General features: G+C 53.0%; 1 protein-coding gene across 11 annotated transcripts in view; it reads right to left on the minus strand.

Annotated features, from left to right (window-relative positions):
* NCAM1 (neural cell adhesion molecule 1) overlaps positions 1 to 17,536 on the minus strand; it is a 172,443-nt gene that overhangs the window by 52,900 nt on the left and 102,007 nt on the right. For all 11 annotated transcript variants that reach the window (XM_044456276.1, XM_044456273.1, XM_044456272.1 and 8 more), the window contains exons 2-8: positions 7,825 to 7,899; positions 7,117 to 7,329; positions 6,114 to 6,257; positions 5,513 to 5,650; positions 4,743 to 4,860; positions 4,433 to 4,602; positions 3,390 to 3,532 (exon numbers count right to left, since the gene is read on the minus strand). In XM_044456276.1, coding sequence (XP_044312211.1) covers positions 3,390 to 3,532; positions 4,433 to 4,602; positions 4,743 to 4,860; positions 5,513 to 5,650; positions 6,114 to 6,257; positions 7,117 to 7,329; positions 7,825 to 7,899 — 1,001 coding nt within the window. The remainder of the gene's footprint in view (positions 1 to 3,389; positions 3,533 to 4,432; positions 4,603 to 4,742; positions 4,861 to 5,512; positions 5,651 to 6,113; positions 6,258 to 7,116; positions 7,330 to 7,824; positions 7,900 to 17,536) is intronic.

Here is a 17,536-nt window from a genome sequence, read left to right on the forward strand (position 1 = left end):
GGTGAGGGGGAGAGAGAGTCATCCTATTGTTAAATTTCCATCATTTGGTACTTAGAGATGTCCCAAAGCTGAAAAACCGAGGCCGTAATTTGGACTGCAGTGCTCAGCAAATCCCACCCCTCCATTGCTTTCCTTTCCAAGAGCCATTAATGACAGAGGCTATCAATGGTGATAGTCCAGGGAGCCCATTCAATGCCATTTTGCTTCACTGCGTTTTTAACCACCTGTTCCCAGAGCACAGATTTCTGGCATGGACTAACCACAATAATGCCGCACCTGCAGAGCACCCAGAAGGTGGAGGTGCTGCACAAACCACGAGAAAATCTGCCACACAAAGAAACATTCAGCTCACGCAGCAGAGAAAATAGCGAAAGCAAGCAGCTCCGAAGCTTTTGTCCCCCGTCCAGTCCCGCCTATGTAAGAAACTATCCAAAGGAGGATGAGAGTTCAAGTTCCTTAGCACTGATTGTCCGACAGCGGCGGTGAGTGTTCCAAAAATAGTTAGCAGTTTTACACTGAACTTCTTGAAGAGCCCTCCAATAGCACGGTGGATTCTTTCAGGGAAATTCTGCCCTCTGCTTCCAACTTATTTTATTTTTATGTATTTATTTATATTGCAATTTATATCCTGCCTTTTCCCTACAAAGGGCTCAAGGCAGCTTACATCATTCTCCTCCTCCATCTTATCCCCACAACAACAACCCTGTGAGGCAGGTTGGGCTGAGAGTCTGTGACTGGCCCAAAGTCACCCAGTGGGCTCCATGGCCGAGCGGGGACTCGAACCCGGATCGCCCGAGTCCCAGTCCTGTGCTCTAACCACTACACCACACTGGCTCTTCCCATGTTGGCTGCACTAAGGCCGGTAGACTGTGAATTCATGCACTATTTGCATGCAGAGAATGTCAGCAAAACCAAGCTGCCTTCAACTGAATCAAAGAGCTGGGCACCGTCTCACTCGTGACTGAGGACACCGCTGCCTTCCTCAACCACATGCTGACAGCTGGGTAGCTTTTCTGACACGTGGAGACATCCCCTAAGAGCAGGGGTCCCAGAGCAGAGCCAGAGGCCTCCTGTGCTGGAATAACCACAGTGCCACGTCCTCCAGGGCTTTGTCAAAACGTGCGCTCTGCCTTTTAAAATTATACCACACTGGGGCTTTCCTGGTCTAATCACCCTTGTCCTGTGTAAGGATCAAAACAAACATTGCTTTAAATCTCTGTCTAGAAGCTGCATCCTTTTGTACTTTAGACTAGGTTCAGGGTGAGACATTAAAAAGTCCCCTTATTCTCATGCTAGAGATTCTGCAAAGAGAAGAGAAGAGAAGATGCACCTAGCATTTAAAGTTGTCTGTTTTTAACCCTAATAGACAGACCATTGACAGATCGGACCTTCTCAGAGTTCCAAAAGGAACAGGCTAGTTCCTGCAAGGTGGGTTGTCACTGCAAAAACATGTCCTAGATATGCAGACCAATGAAGCTTACGCCAAGGCAAGCAAACACATGACTCACAATGTTCTTTCTTTCCTCAAAGGTCAAGAACCTATTTCTAAGAATGCCAGAAGTGCCTCAGTTGTGGATTTAGAAATGACACCCCTGGCAAGCTCTCAAGAAGCACTTGCTGTGCCGAGCTGCACCTTTTCCATTCACCCTCGGGCTCCGGCATGCCGCCTCTGTTCATTCTGGGACTGGTTCGAGTTCAGGCCCAGCTAAAAGAGAAATCCTGTGCTTTTCAGGTCTTTTAAACAGGACTTGCCAAAAAGCGTTCCTTCATTTTGCAGCAGCTTTTGCCTGCTTCACGAGTACATGGGATTCCTGACCACGTCTTATCTGGTGACATCATCTTTGGTTCAAAACTGCTAATTATTTTTGCCATTAAGAACAAAAATGGTTTCGATATATGACCAACAACAGTTAACAAGCGAACACAAAGGCAGCGGAGGCTTTTGTGCCTGGAGTTACGTGCAGAGTGAGAATACAAGTGCAGGAAACCAAGAGAGAGAAAAGCATCAGCAGGCTAATTTTGGTCCACAGAGGCATTTTCAGGCTTCTTGAAACATCTCTGCCCCTCTCGGCCCTGCCCCTCCCTGCCAACAAATGCCCCTCACAGTCGCTGCTGCTGCAACGAGGACACACACTGGAACCGGAGCATCAGCCTCTGCCCCTTTGTTCTGGGCAAAAGCGGGGGCACCTCCCCGCTTAGATGCCCTGCAGGCCAAGCAGGGAGTCAGAGAGGTGCACCCCAAGCCTGACCAGTCAGCAAGGCATGGAAGTTCTTGGGCCTGCCAGGAGGTACTGAAAGAGAATATTTAGGCCAGCAAAGAAATAATCTTCCGCCTGGCTGAGAAGGGTAAGCTTGGCCTTTGGACCAGCACCCAGTCCGTTCGATGTGTGGCAAGGTTTCGGCTGGAAGCATCTCCCAAGCCACCAAGCGTTTTCCAAAGGCAGGATCAAGGGATGGGCTCGGGCAGCCCCCAGGCCCAATGTGGCCCCTGCACTGCTGCCGCGGCCGGCACCAAATTCCCGGTGGAAGGGAGCTGATGGCTGCTGTCTTCTGTAGGTTGGAAGACCGTTCTTTTAAGCCACACGGTGGGACGAAGGCAGAGAAGTGGTGTGCGAGGATATGAGGCTGGATTGATCAGGAATGGCACAACGGGGCAGAGCAGCACAGTGGGGCTGCCGGGGGGCTGGATGGGGCTCTCCAGGCAGGGGCTCTTCACCTGGCCCTAGTGCGCCTCCCCCACGGGTTACCGCTATGATTCGGCAAGTCTCCGGGTCAATCCCAGGCATTTCTAGCCAGGCAGCGACAAGCGAAACCGAGGCTACCGCTGCAGCTTCACCTATGTCAAAGGAGCCATCTGGGCTTGCACCAGGTGTCCGCCTGCTGGCGTTCTGAATGCCTCCGTCAAACCCTGGCCAGGGGTGTATGCCGGGGAGTCCCAGGCAATTTGCAGCTTGCCGACCAAGGCACCTGCTGGTCTTGAGAGGCCTCGCCTCCCTCCACCTTGGGCCCCTTGCGAGCCACACAGATCTCCTGGTTTTGGGGAGCTGCTGCACGGATTCCTGCCGGGGGGAAAGGGTGCAGGGCGGCCAGGACAGCGCCAACGCCTCTGCCTGAGCCTTGCCCAGAGGAGCGCCGGTTTCAGTGTGCACTGCTATGCGGCCTGGAAAAGGGAGTAGAGGAGGCGCAGGCCAGGGTGGCAAGCGTGCGCCCGCCCGCCAGATGTCGCTGGACCGCAACGCCCCTCACCATCGGCTGCACAGGCTAAGGTGGGTGGGAACTGCAGCCCCGTGACATCCAGAGGGCCACACGCTTCCAGCCTTGCTCCTGGCTCACCCACTCTACTGTCGCTGGCCCGGCTTGTGAAGAACGGACCTGTGGAGACGGGATACCTTCTCTTCGCTGCTGATGTTCCGGAGAGCGGTCCTCCAGGTGATGGAGGGGATGGGGTCTCCGGAGGCTTCACAAGTCAGGGTGATCTGGTCTTCGAGCTCCATGACAGTTTTGTTCTCCACATAGGTGATTTTGGGTTTTGCTGGAGAAATGGTAGAAACACACACACACACACAGGCTGTTGAACACACAGGGCACTGGCCTCTTGCGCCAGCCATGCAAGTCCACCCAATTAAGTTCTGTTCCCATGAAACTCAATGGGGCTTGAGCCCAGAGAGTCGGACTATGCCTAGCCGCAGGACTGAAAAGCATCAGATCCATGTTGCGCAATCTGTACGCACGACCCAGCTCTAAAGAAACAAAATGCTGCTGTAACAGCAACAGCATCATCAGCAACAGCAGCGTACTAGGAAGCCAAGGCAAACTTTCGGTCCTACACACTCCAGATCTACCCAGGGAGAGCAACCCTGAGTGCACATTTAGCCATGGGGAACTGTAGGACTTCCTGCAGTCCAGGCATGCCCAGGACTGTACCCAGAGCTGGCAATGAGCAGGTGCTGTAAACATTCATCCCAGGGATGTTTTACAATGGAATTTAAATCCAAAGCAACAAAGATAAAAACAGGCATTTTTGTTGTTTTTTTCTGGATTTTAAAATAGAACTTTGGACAGAGTATGCCCTTCCCCTTTCATGGGGTACACGCCAACACAGAAAAATGTTTTCCTGCTTTTACTTCTGTGTTTTACTGGCATTAAAGTACGTAAGATACAACCCCATGCCATGTAAAGGAAATACAAACTTACTGGCTGACGGCATGATCTTTGCTCCCGCCTGATGCGGGCACAAACCTCACACTAAGGAGCACATACGAATTCACGAGGCCCATTCACACGCTCTCAAGCCCACCTTACACACAAGGAATGTTCTTTTAGATACACCAAGCCTGGTGTTGCAAGGCCAGGACGAGGCCCTGCCTCTGTGCACTCTGGGCTGAGTCAGGGAGAGAGCGGGGGGAGCAGGAACCAGGAAGCCCCAACTCACCGAACACCTTGAGGTGTATGCTGGCGTCGTGCTCGCCAGCCTTGTTCTCCGCAATGCAGACGTACTCGGCCTCGTCGTTCTTCTCCACCTTGTGTATGGTCAGCTCCGAGCCGTCGTAGGTGAAGCTGTACTTCTCGTCGTCCTCCCCTCTTTCAATAGACTCCCCGTCCCTGCAGAGCACAAAGCTGGTTGCTGGAGAAAGTCCAGCGGGATGGAAGCGTGTGATGGCACCCAGCCGTGGCCTGCCCGCCCACCCCACCCCCTGCCGGGTGCCCTCTGGGCCCTGATAATGAAGGCAAGCACATCTTACTTGGTCCAGCTGATGGTTGGCTCTGGATAGCCGTCGGCGTCACACACCAGTTTGACCGACTGACTGAGGTTCGCTGTGGCGTTCACAGTGCCCTGCCTGGAGCGAACAGTCGGAGGCACTGAAAGGGAAGGGCGCAGAAGGGAAAATAGGCATGCTCCCAAGGTCCAGGAGAGAAGTCACAGAATCACAGAGCTGGGAGGGGCCATGAAGGCCATCGAGTCCAAGCCATGCTCTTGCAGGACACCCACTCACACCATCCCACTCAGGTGGCTGCCCAGTTTCCTTTTGAATGTCTCCAGCATGGGAGAGCCCACCATCTCTCCAGGCAGCTGGTCCCACTGTCGTATTGCTCTGACAGTGAGGAAGCTCTTCCTGGTTTCTAGCCTGAATCTGGGTTGTTGCAACTTGACTTGATTATTCCGTGTCCTGCACTCCAGCATCAGCAAGAAGAGATCTCAACCTTCCTCTTTGGGGCAGCCTTGGAGGGACTCAGTCCAAGCTCCTGAACAGCTGTTCTCAAGGGGAAACAGCTGGAATGTGTGTGTTTCTCCACAGATGGCATTCCGGACCCCCAGAGTGTTGTGTTTTGATTCCTGTGATGTGGATCAATGTGGGCTTGTCAGAGAAACAGGGGACACACGGTACCTCCTGGGACACTGGCCTGAGACTTGCCCTCATCTGCATCTGGATCCCTGGATGGTCTGGTGAGCATTCTCAGTGAGCTACTGCCTGTCAGAACAGCTAATGCCCATTTTCTGATTCTAACTCACCATTGACAACCACCTGGATGTCCCTGAAGTCAACTTCCCCACGGGCCAGAATCCTCCCTTCGCAGCGGTACGTCCCTTCGTCGGTTTTCTTTATCCCTCGGATCTGCAAATAGTTGTTGGACAGCACCACGAACCTCACTGGAAGAAACAGGACGGAAAGGCCGTCACAGCCCTTTGCCGAGCCAGCCCGCGTGTCACCTTGGGCACTGCGCTTGACCACACGATGCCGCCCCCTCCCTCGGAGACCCTGCCCCCGTTGCTCAAAGCGACAGACGTTGGCTAAATCCAGCAGGTCCTGGAAGAAATCAGCCCTAATCGAACCGGTAACGTAGTGAATGAATGCAGGAAGTACGGCCTGTTGCAGCAAGGAAGTATAACAGGTAGCGTGGCGCCTTTCTCTAGCCTGTCACGCCTGTGCCCAGATACTGAGCCTCGCTCACACATGGCCACGTCCCACCGCTTCGTCACGGCAGTGCCATCTCGCCTGTGGCATCCTGCTCCGTCCACGCTTGGCAGCCAGGTTGCAGGATGAGACCGCGGCACTGCCATGACGGCAGCTACCTGGAGAGCCTCCGCCCACCCCTCGCCGCCGCCATCTTACCATCCTTTTTCAGAACAACGTCCCTGCCCATATGCTTCCACATGATGGTGGGAGGAAGCGAGGAGACCACGTCGCACACGATGACGGCGTCTTCCCCTTCTTTGAACTCCTGAGGGCTGGGGGCATTTTTGAAGGTCAGCTTCTCTGGAAAGCAGGGGAAGGGAATGGAGAGGAGTGTCACACACCCTGTAGGATGTCACGCACAAAACTGGTAGTGTGGCGGCACCAAAGCGATCGGGGGCACGTCCGAACCAAGCACATGTCCCGAGCAGGGGACGAAGGCCAGAGAGCTCTAGGAAGCGCCGGCAAATGACCCCACCCGTAGACTGCCTGCGAAAAGCCAAATCCTTCCAGCATCGCTTGCATCTCCCCCAGCATTCAACAGAATCTGGTGACCATTTTGCAAGTGAGTGGAGGGTTTGAACTGAGCATGAAAATATTTATACCCTGCCTTTATCCAGCAGACAACTAGCAGGAAGATAAATCTTTAACTGCACGGCAATAAATCAAGGCAGATTACAGCGTCGAGATGACACAGAAAGAGCTGCAACAAGAGCAGGAAGCAGAGGCCTTTGGCCACAGTGACCCCCGGGTCCCCCGCCTTGATGTGGAAGAGGTAAGGACGGTGCCAGCGCAGGGTTCTGACATGCCCCAGTCAAAGACAGATTTCTCACACAGGGTTACTCTCCACTACTCTCTGAAACCATGACAATGGGAATGATGCAACCCTCAAAGGGCTGAAACTGGTTAACATTAAGTAAAAAGAAAAGGCAGCAGCTGGATGCACACACAGAGAGAATAAAAGCACTGATTTCAGGGCTGGCCATGTCGCAGGGACAATGCTGGACGCGGCCCCCCAAGTCAGCACTCCCCCCTCCTGGCTTCCCAGGGAGCAGAACTCCTCCCAGGGTGGGAGAAGGGCAAATGGAAGAAGCGCCTCTCCAGCTTCAAAGCTCCCCATCCCCAGCTGGCCCCGTCACGGAGAGGGGTTCTGGCATCTTACGGAAGATCTTCACGTTGAGCGTGGCCTCCTCGTCCCCTTCCTCGCTGGAAACGACACACTTGTAGATGCCGGCATCATCTATGTTGACGTTGTAGATGGTGAGCGTGGATGAGTCCTCGGCTCGCACCACTGAGATGTGCTGCTGGTTTGTTGTCAGTTTCTCACCGTTGGGAGCGAACCAGAAGATTTCTTTGGATTTGGCATCGCCAGTCACTAGAACCAAAGGGATAAGGCATGCTCATTCCGGCACCGGAACTGGGGTTGATACGCAGAGACAAACAGCAGCTCTAAAACAGGTAAGCAGGGATCCTAGGCCTCAGTTTGCAGTGGAAAACCTCAAATCCTAGGCTTCCCCAGGGAGATGCCATGACAGTTCCACCCATTTGAAAGTTGCTTCCACTTTGCTGTGGTATGTTGAGTGTCGTCAACCACATCTTTGGAGAGTTTCCGTTCTACCTGTACTTAATGGAAGCAGAACAGGTTCCCTGCTCATCTTCAAAATTTGCTGCTAACCCGACTAAGCTACAAGGATTTCAGTTCTGGGCAACCCTCTTTCAGCTATAAAATACAGCGCATCGTCTGGGTTGGGAATCTCTGGGACCTCAAAGGGAGCTGGGTCTCACGGCTTCTGCGCTCGACATGGGAAGAAGGAAGGAATGTTTCACATCAAGCCAACCCAACTGACCAAGAGGGCAAAGCATCACTCACCTTGACACAAGAAGAATTTGGACTCTCCAACAGGAACCTCCACCTTATTTGGCGCTATGTTCACCTGGAGAGAGACTGCGAGAAAAAAGAGAGAGGACAGATGCTGAAACAGAAAGTACACACCAAGCAAAAGACAAAAGGTAGCAGCGTGACAGCCGGGACTTTGGGGTTGTGCAAGACCTGTCCAGTAGGGAAAACGTTAGGATGTGGGTCCTTTAACAAAGCTCCTTGAGGAGGGATGTGTGTGTAGGGCCAGTCCTATGGATTAACCCCCAAATCACCAGCAAAGCTGCAGCTGAGAGGAAAGTTAGCAGATGTCTCTCAAGCGTTTCCTATGAGGCACTTCTGTAGGCATCCCGTTGCTTCGTGAGACTAGCCACGCTCCTCTCCGTGCCTGGGGCAGCTCATGGCAGCATCCTTAGTAACCACACCGTCAGTGCTCCCGACGGACCCCCGAGCTGAGTGAGTGCTCTGTGAGCGCCCCAGAATCGCTGGTGCTTTCTCACCAATCCAAGCCTCATGAGGGTTTGGAAGGAAAGGTGGACACTCCTTGACTGCACATCACAGAGGTGACCGCCAGCCACAGCCGTGCTCCTCGTTTCAGTTATGCCCCTCGCTATTTCTGGAGAGACTTCCCCACTCGAGACAGCAAGCGCCTCCTGGCTGGACAGAGGGGCCAGGGTCCCATGCCATCCGGCTGTCTTCCCCAGGCGGGCTTGATTGCTGGCTGCCTGCACTGGAACACTGGTGGTTGGCCGTGCGGGTTTGCGTATGCGGAAGGAAGGTTGGCACTTTGTGCCCCACGTTTCCCCATCTGATTCTACGTTTAATGACCGACAAGAAGATCCCTCCCTCCCTCCCTCTCTCAACAGCAACCCACCAACAACTGGCTTTCCCTCGGGTACACGTCCCCCTTGGGAGACTGTTCCCACTCTGGTGACTGCCTATCCTTTCCACTCCCAATAACGTGCCGTCTGCCCTTTACTTGGCTTTATTTCTGAGTAATCTAATTCCGCTCATCCATATTACTTTAGCATTATTCACTCCGAGACAGAATGGCAGGACCAAATGTAATAACACAATGTGAAAGGTTTATTAGATTCCATGCGGCAAGACCTAAACAGCCCATGACCAAAGAGACTCAGCCGCTTCCTGCTATCCATCTTCCCACAGGCCTCTCCTGTGTGCCGCATGGCCCCCGCCTCCCAAGACGAGAGTCCGCTAAAGGGCACGAGAACATATGGCAGAGCCCGAACGCCGTTTCCCTGAGGGTCAGTCCACGTGGGTCTCCACCCTGAGCTGAGGCCCACTCAGTGCCAGGCTGAGATGCTCAGGAGCCACCCAACGGCTGTGGCGGGGTAGCCTGCTCCGAGCGGAGCCACGTCTCAGTGGCCCCGGGCAGCCCCACCGGATCCTGTCGCTCGAACTGAACTGTGACCTGCTGGAGCACATCCCCATCAACCAAAGCATCTTTGTGGACACGCACGCATTTTCCAAGGGCGCGCCTTGTGAGACACTCTTCACTGGCACTTTGCATTACACAAACGAGGGAATGAGGAGAGGCCCCAACCTGCCGCCGCCAACTGCATTCAGGTCTGCATTTGGTTCCAGCCACAGCACGCAAACCCGTGGATGCCTCCTCTGTCCCCAGCTCCCTCTGGAGGGCTAGGCCCACTGCAGGGAGCCTGGGAATGAGCCGTGGGCTACACGGACGTGCCCGTCGAACGACGCCTGAACAGGGGCGTGTCCAAATGCCAGAGAGCAGAGTGTGCCTCTGCATCCCAACAGCTGGGAGCCGCTGTGCTCCACGCGGCGAGTGCTTCCTCACAGCCAAGGCCGCATTCTCCTGCTCTCCAAGACTCCACCATCAGTGAGCACTGTGGGCTTTCATGGTAAGTAATGAGCCATTAGCGGAGGCATAATTGGATCCTGGCTCCGTTCCACAGACATGCTTATTGAAGCTCCTGGTCTACCCAGTCCAGGTCAAAGAAGGATTTCAAGAGGTTTGACCTGATGTGTGCAATTTCTAAATTGCAGCCATTAGCTGGAGGGAAAACAATCACCTTAATAGAACGACTGCTCAGTCCGGCAGAGCAAAAGCATTTTTCAGCTCTCCTGCCGCAAATGCTTAATTGTTAAACCCTTCAGTGGTCCAGGGCCGCAGAACTGGCCGCTTTCATTCAGGGGTTGCTGGACCACAGTGCTATTTGTTTCAACTGCCTCTCTGCCCCCGGGGAGGCGTTGGAAGAGCTGGAATGCTCCTGAGAAGGGCATCACGGGAATCGGCTCCCCAAACCTGCCGATACCTGCGTCATCACCGGCGCAACTGTGTAGAACAACGGAATGAAATACTGATCAGAGATCGATGGGCAAATCGAGAACTTCCTAGTTAAAGCTCACCTCTGCTGTAGGAGGTGGTCTTCAAGAGGGAAGTTTCCCTGGGTTTGCTCAGGGGAATGGCACAGGGTCGTGAACAGCAATCCATCAGGTTATGAGGTGAAGCACCCCTTTCTTCTCTCCGCCCTGAATCCACAAGTAGGGTGGAAGGGTGCTTGCTCCGGGATTTCTTTTGTGCAAATGGCAAGGTGAGCTGGGGGAGCAGGCAGGGGTCAAGACGTGCCACGCCGCATTTCTCCAAAGTGCTGAGAGGAAGCATTCCCCTCCTTTGCACTTGATTTACATTCTCCCAGAACCTGCATCACGAAGGCTGCCATTTGCTCCTATAAATAAGCCGCTGCCGTCAGCACCACCGATCCAAGCTTGATAAACAGCGGGGCCCGGCGGGAACGCTGCCGTGGAATGGCGGCAGGTGGACGCCAAAACTGGCTGTACGGCCGGATCGGTCGCAGTGGTCAGCCAGACGGCGTGGAAGAGACCCAGCCTGCTGGAGCTTCGGTCCAGGATTCCAGAAGGAAAGGCACTGACTCTTCTTCCTGGCAGGACTGATTCCAGAACCGGCTGATTGCAGCTGCTTCCGACAGAGAAATTCTAGACCTGTGAATGCCGGACCTCAGAGCTACTGCCCATTTTGACACGTGGTACAAGGAGGGCTACCAAATAATTTTTAAATTATTTTTTATGTTTTTTAAGGAAGGAGAGTCTGTTTGTTCAGGTGAGGCACTGTGGAATGCCTTGCCATTAAAAGCCACTGCCTTAGGGCCAAAGCGAGGAAAAGATGTAGCTGGTGCTAAACGCAGCAGCCACGAATCCCCTCAGGAAAACTGAAGAAGCTGCAGACTTCGTGGTGCTCTATTTTCCCTGCACTTTGAGGAAGGTCGAACCTCACCGCTGATGCAGGCTGTGTTTCGGGGGGCACGCAGCAACTCCCCTCCATCACTCCCAGCCCCAGCCTGGGTGGAAGGGCAGGATGAGCCCTCCTGCAGGGACGGCGTGTGCGCAATTCAGAGTGATGGCAGGCAGAGAGTGAGCCCTGTCTGATCCGCCCACTGAACTCATCCATTTGCAATAAGCTCCCTGCCATTTCAGGCGTTCTGGGTCCCAGAAGGCCACTTGGCAGACCGTCCCCGTTCCTCTTCCAGGCGCATTTGTCCGGGCTTTGCTACCCATATTAATTCATTAGAGATTCAATTTTCCAATTCATAAAATCAGCCTGACATTAGGGACGCCTCTCCTGGGAAATGGATGGCTTTTACCACAGGAAGCTGCTCGGCGGTGGTGCGGCACGGAAGAGCCCTTGCGCTGCCGTTCTGATGGCGAGTGGCCGACGGCAGCCGTCGCTCAGGCCAGTCTCTCCGTGCCCCGTGCAGGGCGAGAAGCACCTGAATGGAACCACAGGATGGGGCTCGGGGCACAGAGCGCGTGCCGAGCTGACCGTGTGGGACGGTGGCATCGCACGGGGCCGGCGTTTGCGGTTGTGCTAACAGGCCGGGGCAGAGGCATCGCGTCACTGCTTGCCCACAACAGAGGCAGGACAGAGGGGAACACTGGGAAAGCACGATGCCACCCAGGCTGAGCGGGCTGGACATAGTGCTTGTGCTGTGTCACAACCCTAAAACCCGAGCAGTGACCTGCAGGAAAACATACTGCCTGGACCGGCCATGGGTGCAACCGCAGGATCCTCGCTTTAGAAGTCTTAGTTTTGAAATCAGAGGCTGAATTAGGAATCGGGGCCTCCAGGCCTTTTGCACTGCCCCCTTCCCCTCAGCCCCTCCTTGTATGGGCTGCCCCTCCCCTGGGGAGCAGTGGACCAGGTGTGCCACCTGGAGAGGAGGGGAGGGCACTGCAGAAAACTGGCCCACGTATTCCAGTGAGGCTCGCCTAAGAGCGCTTCCAGGTTGGATTGTGTCCTGCCTTTTCCAGCAGGCAGTGGGGGTGGCGGCGGTGAATATCATCTTCCATCTAAAGCCCCCGAACCTTGTGAGTCGGCAAATGTGGCCAGGAGAGCCAAGCATCCACTGCTGCCCAACCAGCCTTCTTCAAAGAGCTGCAAACCACTATTCACTTCCCAGAGCCTTGTCTTAACATCCTTCTGTATATATTTATTACACCTTTAATGCAATTTTAATACTTTTTATTACCATGGCTAATAACCCACCTTTTCCGGGGCTGTTCAATTATTTTAATGTTGACTACTCCTGCGGCACTCACTAGCAACTCTTACGAATCTGGCAAATGGATTTTGATCTCTACCTTAGAGGCACAGAAGAAATGGAGGCTTGTTCCACCCCACCCCACTCAGGTGGGATCGGTTAGGGAAGGGTGCTCCTGCGTGACTTTTGGGCCAGCTGCTTCAATGCTCAGGAGGAACCCCTTTGCCAGCACACACTTCCACACGCAAAAGCCCCTGGCTGACTTCTGGCCATCTCCACCAAAAATGGGTGGACGGAGGGAACAAAGCTAGAAAAGATCGACAGAGGAAGAGGTCAATGCAACCGCGGCTGCCGCATCTCTGAGCAGGAGCCTGGAGGCAAAAGGGGAACCTCTTGGGTTTCCATCTGGAAAATAACTTCCCGACCCGAATGGCATGCCAGGAGGTCAACGCAAGTTCAGGGGCCATCCAGAGGATGCTTGTTGACCGTGAAGGCTTCAGATGTGCAGTGCATGACACCAGGACACACACACTGAGATAGCTGTCCTGCCTCTCCTGACCTGCAACCCAAGAAACCCTAATAAAACAAACCGAACTCCCCCGAGTAAAACATCCAGAAATGGCCAACGTCAAAACCGCGTTTGCAGACCTGGTTTCCGGCATATGCTTTGGCTCTAGGAGGAAGCAAGCCCCTTTCGCCGCAGAATTCTGCATTCCCTTCTTTCCACCAAATGCCACCAGCTCTCTTCACTGGTTGTTGAAACAGCAGCCATTAATCTCTTGCTTGAAGCTAATTCTGCATCTCTCCTCCTTCCCTGGCAGGACAGCTGCTACGTGCAGTGCTGTTCCTGTTGAAATATTAGCTAATGCAGCCTCTTAACACACATGTGTAAGAGGAGGAAAAGGGTACCCACAGACGACAAAGAGAACGAAGTGGGGGGGCAGGGGAGACAAGCTTGGGGTGGCTCCTGCGACTCTTCCAGGCAAAAACTGTTCACCTGTCTAGAAAAGACCACTTGACTCACCTGAACACACCAAGCTTGCTTTCTGCCATCAAGCCAAGGGGCAAGCTTTTTTAAGGGCCTAAATACTCTCGTTCTCCCCCTTTTTCTTGCATGTATCCCTGCTTTAATTGTTGTGGATTTTTAGTGTCTTATTTACATGTGCTCCATTTTTTAATTTATTTTATAGCTTTAAGTTATATTTGAGTTGTAAATCACCCTGAGCAGCAGGAACACAAGATATAAATGTAAAAAAAATCCAAAGTATTTAAATAAATAGACAATTAAGGTAGAAGAGATACTAGCAAATCTTTCAATCTTGGTTCCTTTCAGTTTCTCATCTTCTGAGCCCAAGTTGGGGTCAGTCTGAGCCCACATCTACATTCACATCAATTTTATTTTTACAGTTCTGGTAGTAAATCCATACACATTTTGTGCACAGCTCTCCTAATATGCATATTTCGGGTGCCTGTTTCCCCATAAACACTGTTTCTGTGCCTTATTTCCCCTTCTGCACAGAGTACAGATTTCCGAGCCTAATCTCTTGATGTCCCTTGCAAAACCTGTGCAGTGAATACTAAGCCCGGGAAAGTACGGATGCGAGTGCTGGTGTGAGGCCTCGCTCTGGTTCCCCGAAGGCATTTGTGCCTGGGAGCTGCCTTCCGAATTATGTGCCACGAACGCACCTTCCTTAACGGAGGACCCATTTTTGCGGAGAGGAAAGAGGAAGAGCTACTAGCAGAGAGGACACCACCCCCAGCCTGCTGAGTGTGGACACCTTGGCATCCCCTTGTGTTTCGTGCAGACATCGCAACAAGCGGCTCGAAGATGCCGGAGGCATCCTGCCGCCCGGGGGGAAAGGGAGGGGATGCAGCTCCATCAAAAAGGAACTTCTGATCACGTCTGGGCAATTATTGCAATGTGATGCAGCCGCCAAAGGGCAAATGCTATTCTGGGATGCATTAACAGAAGTATTACTTCCAAATCACGAGAAGTAGCAGTTCCTCTGTACTCCGCACCAGTCAGACCTCACCTTGGATGCTGTGTCCAGTTGTGGGCACCAAGATTTAGGAAAGATGCAGGTAAATTAGACAGGGTCCAGCGGAGGGTGACAAAAATGATCCAGGGTTTGGAAACACTGCCCTGTGAGGAGAGACTGAGGGAACTGGGCATGTTCAGTCTTGAGAAGAGAAGATGGGGGGCGGGGGGGCATGGTGTCCCTCTGTAAGTCCCTCAAAGGCTGCCACAAAGAGGAAGGTCAAGGTCTCTTCTTGCTGATGCCAGAGTGTAGGACACAGAATAATTAATTCAAGTTGCAACAACCTAGATTCAGGCTGGACATCAGGAAAAGCTGCCTCACTGTTAGAGAAATGTGACAGTGGAACCAGCTGCCTGGAGAGGTGGGGGGCTCTCCCACACTGGAGAAGAAACTGGGCAGCCTCTGAGTGGGATGGTGTGATGTGTCCTCAACAGCAGTGGGTGGACCTGATGGCCTTCATGGCCCCTTTCAGCTCCGTTGCTCTATGATTAAACTAGGACAAGGCCAGCAGGCACCGCTTTATCCCCTGCGAGTGGACGCAAGCATGACAGAAAATCAGGTGAGGGCAGTTCTTCTCGAGAACGTGGCCAACAAGCTGAAACAGGGCAATTTTCCAGGCGCTGTTGTTCCTCAGGGACAAACTGCTGCCTTTGTTAAGCAGGCAGAATTCAGCTCTCCTTGCAACACCAACCTTAGCTGACCCTGTCGGGAAGAGTGGGGGGACGGGACGGTGGGGGGGAGAGCCCTTATTTAGCCAATGGAGATCGTAACTGCTGCAGATCTTCCTGCATCCCTTATCTTGGGTACCAGACAGCAATTTCACTGTGCCGTAGCCCAGAAATGTAAAACAGGATAAAGGAAGACTTTCATTTCTCACCCCCTGCACCAATCTGGAGGATGCCGTTTGCATCTTAAATAACCCCCTTTGCCCCAGCCCCCTAATCCCCCTAATCCCCACCCCTTCACAGGGCCTAGACTTGAAAAAGCCACCAGGAACAGCTAATGCATCTGCATCACAACAAAACCAGAACTCGACCAGGCCATGGTGCCTGGCTAATTTCTAGGTCCTCGTTAGCACCAGCAGGTCCCTCGGCTTTGTCAGGCCAGGCTGCCTCCTGAAGCGTGGAGGAGAGTCGAGCTGTTTGCAAACGGTTGCTCTGAAAGGAACGGCTGGGGCAAAATGTGACGTGGGTGCGGGTGATTCTGCTGGCAACTTTGGAGCCCACTGGGGAAGATGGAAAGGATTCGGGAGTAAATGCTCCCCCGGACTCCAAAGAGGAATCACTCCTCTGCGTGTAACCAGGGAGAGGTTCAACAGCTTTCTGTTTGCAACGGATTCTCCCGCACACCACAACCCCATCACCTAAGTTCTTGCCTGCAATCTGAGATGTACAAGCCCAGCTCAGCCATCTCAGGAAGAACCAGGCGTCATCTATCTATCTATCTATCTATCTATCTATCTATCTATCTATCTATCTATCTGTATTTGTTGATCCAACAATGCTGACCATAAGGTTGACGGTAAGACAAAACAGCCTTCCCAAGGAGGCTTACAAAATGAAGAAAACACCAAGAACACACAATTAGAATTCACATTTAAGCTATCGCAGACAGAAATCAAGCAACAGGACTAAACCCCAGCGCAGGCATGGAAATCGATCATCCGCTCAGTCAATTTCCACCAGCAGCTCCTTCGTGTCTTTAGCAGAAGACCAGTGGGAATGAACGCCTCCGTGGGGCAATTCGGGAGGGAGGCCACGGCTGGGCTGGGCCTTCCCTGGGTGGGAAGGAGTTCCAGAAGCAGGGCTGAGCTGCCCCGAAGGCCCAGCCTTGAGGGATCGCAAGACATCTCACGTACCATTTTTGAGGTGAAACAAGCAGAGCACAACGCAAAGAAATGCACCAATCAATCAATCAATCAATCACGCGATCACATTTCTTTACACCGACTTACCCAATGTGCACCGCATGCATGTGCACACTGGGCCAAACACAACTGGCAAGCGGGGAAACGCACGTAGAGAGTTTGCAATGGGCATTTCAACACACGCCACCCCTTTGCAAAGCGTGGACAGTCAAACATGCACATGGCCGAAGCAGGTACGAAGTGCGGGTCTCTAGGGATACGTATGTTTAAAAACCCACACAAAAACCACGAAGACTGCAAAAAATAAGTCAGCCATTTTACGTGCATGTTTGCATATTGAAAAAATGGTAAGTTCACAATGAGCAAGGTGGACAAAAAGCCAACATCTCAGCAGGCCTATGACTGACAGCATCCTCTGCCCGCCCCGCCTGTCTCCTCCCAGCAGGTCGCTGGAAACGGCACCCTTGCAGCCTCTTCCAGGCCTGCCCTTCTGCCAGTTGATGGAACTGCCCCATTCCCCACGCAGCCCTCCCTTTCCAAGGAACCACGGCCCCGTGCCAGCATGGCTTCAAAGGATCTGCAGGGGTCCAGCTGCAACGGCGAAGGACCTTCGTGAGAGCTTTTGTTCACGCACCTTGCTACCGTTTCATCCCCGAGAGATAAACCATTTTTTCCTGTTGGAAGCCAAATGGTTGTCTGACTGAGGGCATCTGGCCAAGCTCCCACCCCTGTTTATGACTGGCAAATGAAAGACCCAGGGGGTGGAGTTAGATCAGTGGGAATTTTCCTTTCAAGAGACTTTTGTCCAGTGCAAAAATTCTCCTAATTGTCCTCAGAAAAATCCGACACTCTCCAGAGTCTTCCGTCTTTTCAGCCCAACTGCTCTTCATCTGCAAATGGCATTTTCCCCCCTTTTGACTCACGCGGCCGTTAGCGAGACTTTTCCTTTTCAATCAAAGGATTCGATGAACTCTCCATCAAAACACCCAAGAATGTTCTCTCTCACACGCTCATGTCTCCCCTCCCACCACACACGAAACATTTAATGAGATTAGCCTTCTTCTTCCACATCTTCTATTCTGCGGAAGGAAGTTGTTTCCAAGACACAGTTCCCTCTCTCTGAAATCGCATGCATGCCTTTGATTCGGCTACAAAAAGACAGCACTGGGAATGGGCCACTGCTTTATTTATAGCAACGGTGCAGGAGACGGCCCTTTTGCAGCATTTGGCACACGGTTCCTGCTGTAAAGATCAGC

Source organism: Varanus komodoensis, unplaced genomic scaffold (assembly GCF_004798865.1).
Source record: "Varanus komodoensis strain SLA01 unplaced genomic scaffold, ASM479886v1 scaffold83, whole genome shotgun sequence".
In the NCBI taxonomy this organism is placed as follows: Eukaryota; Metazoa; Chordata; class Lepidosauria; order Squamata; family Varanidae; genus Varanus; species Varanus komodoensis.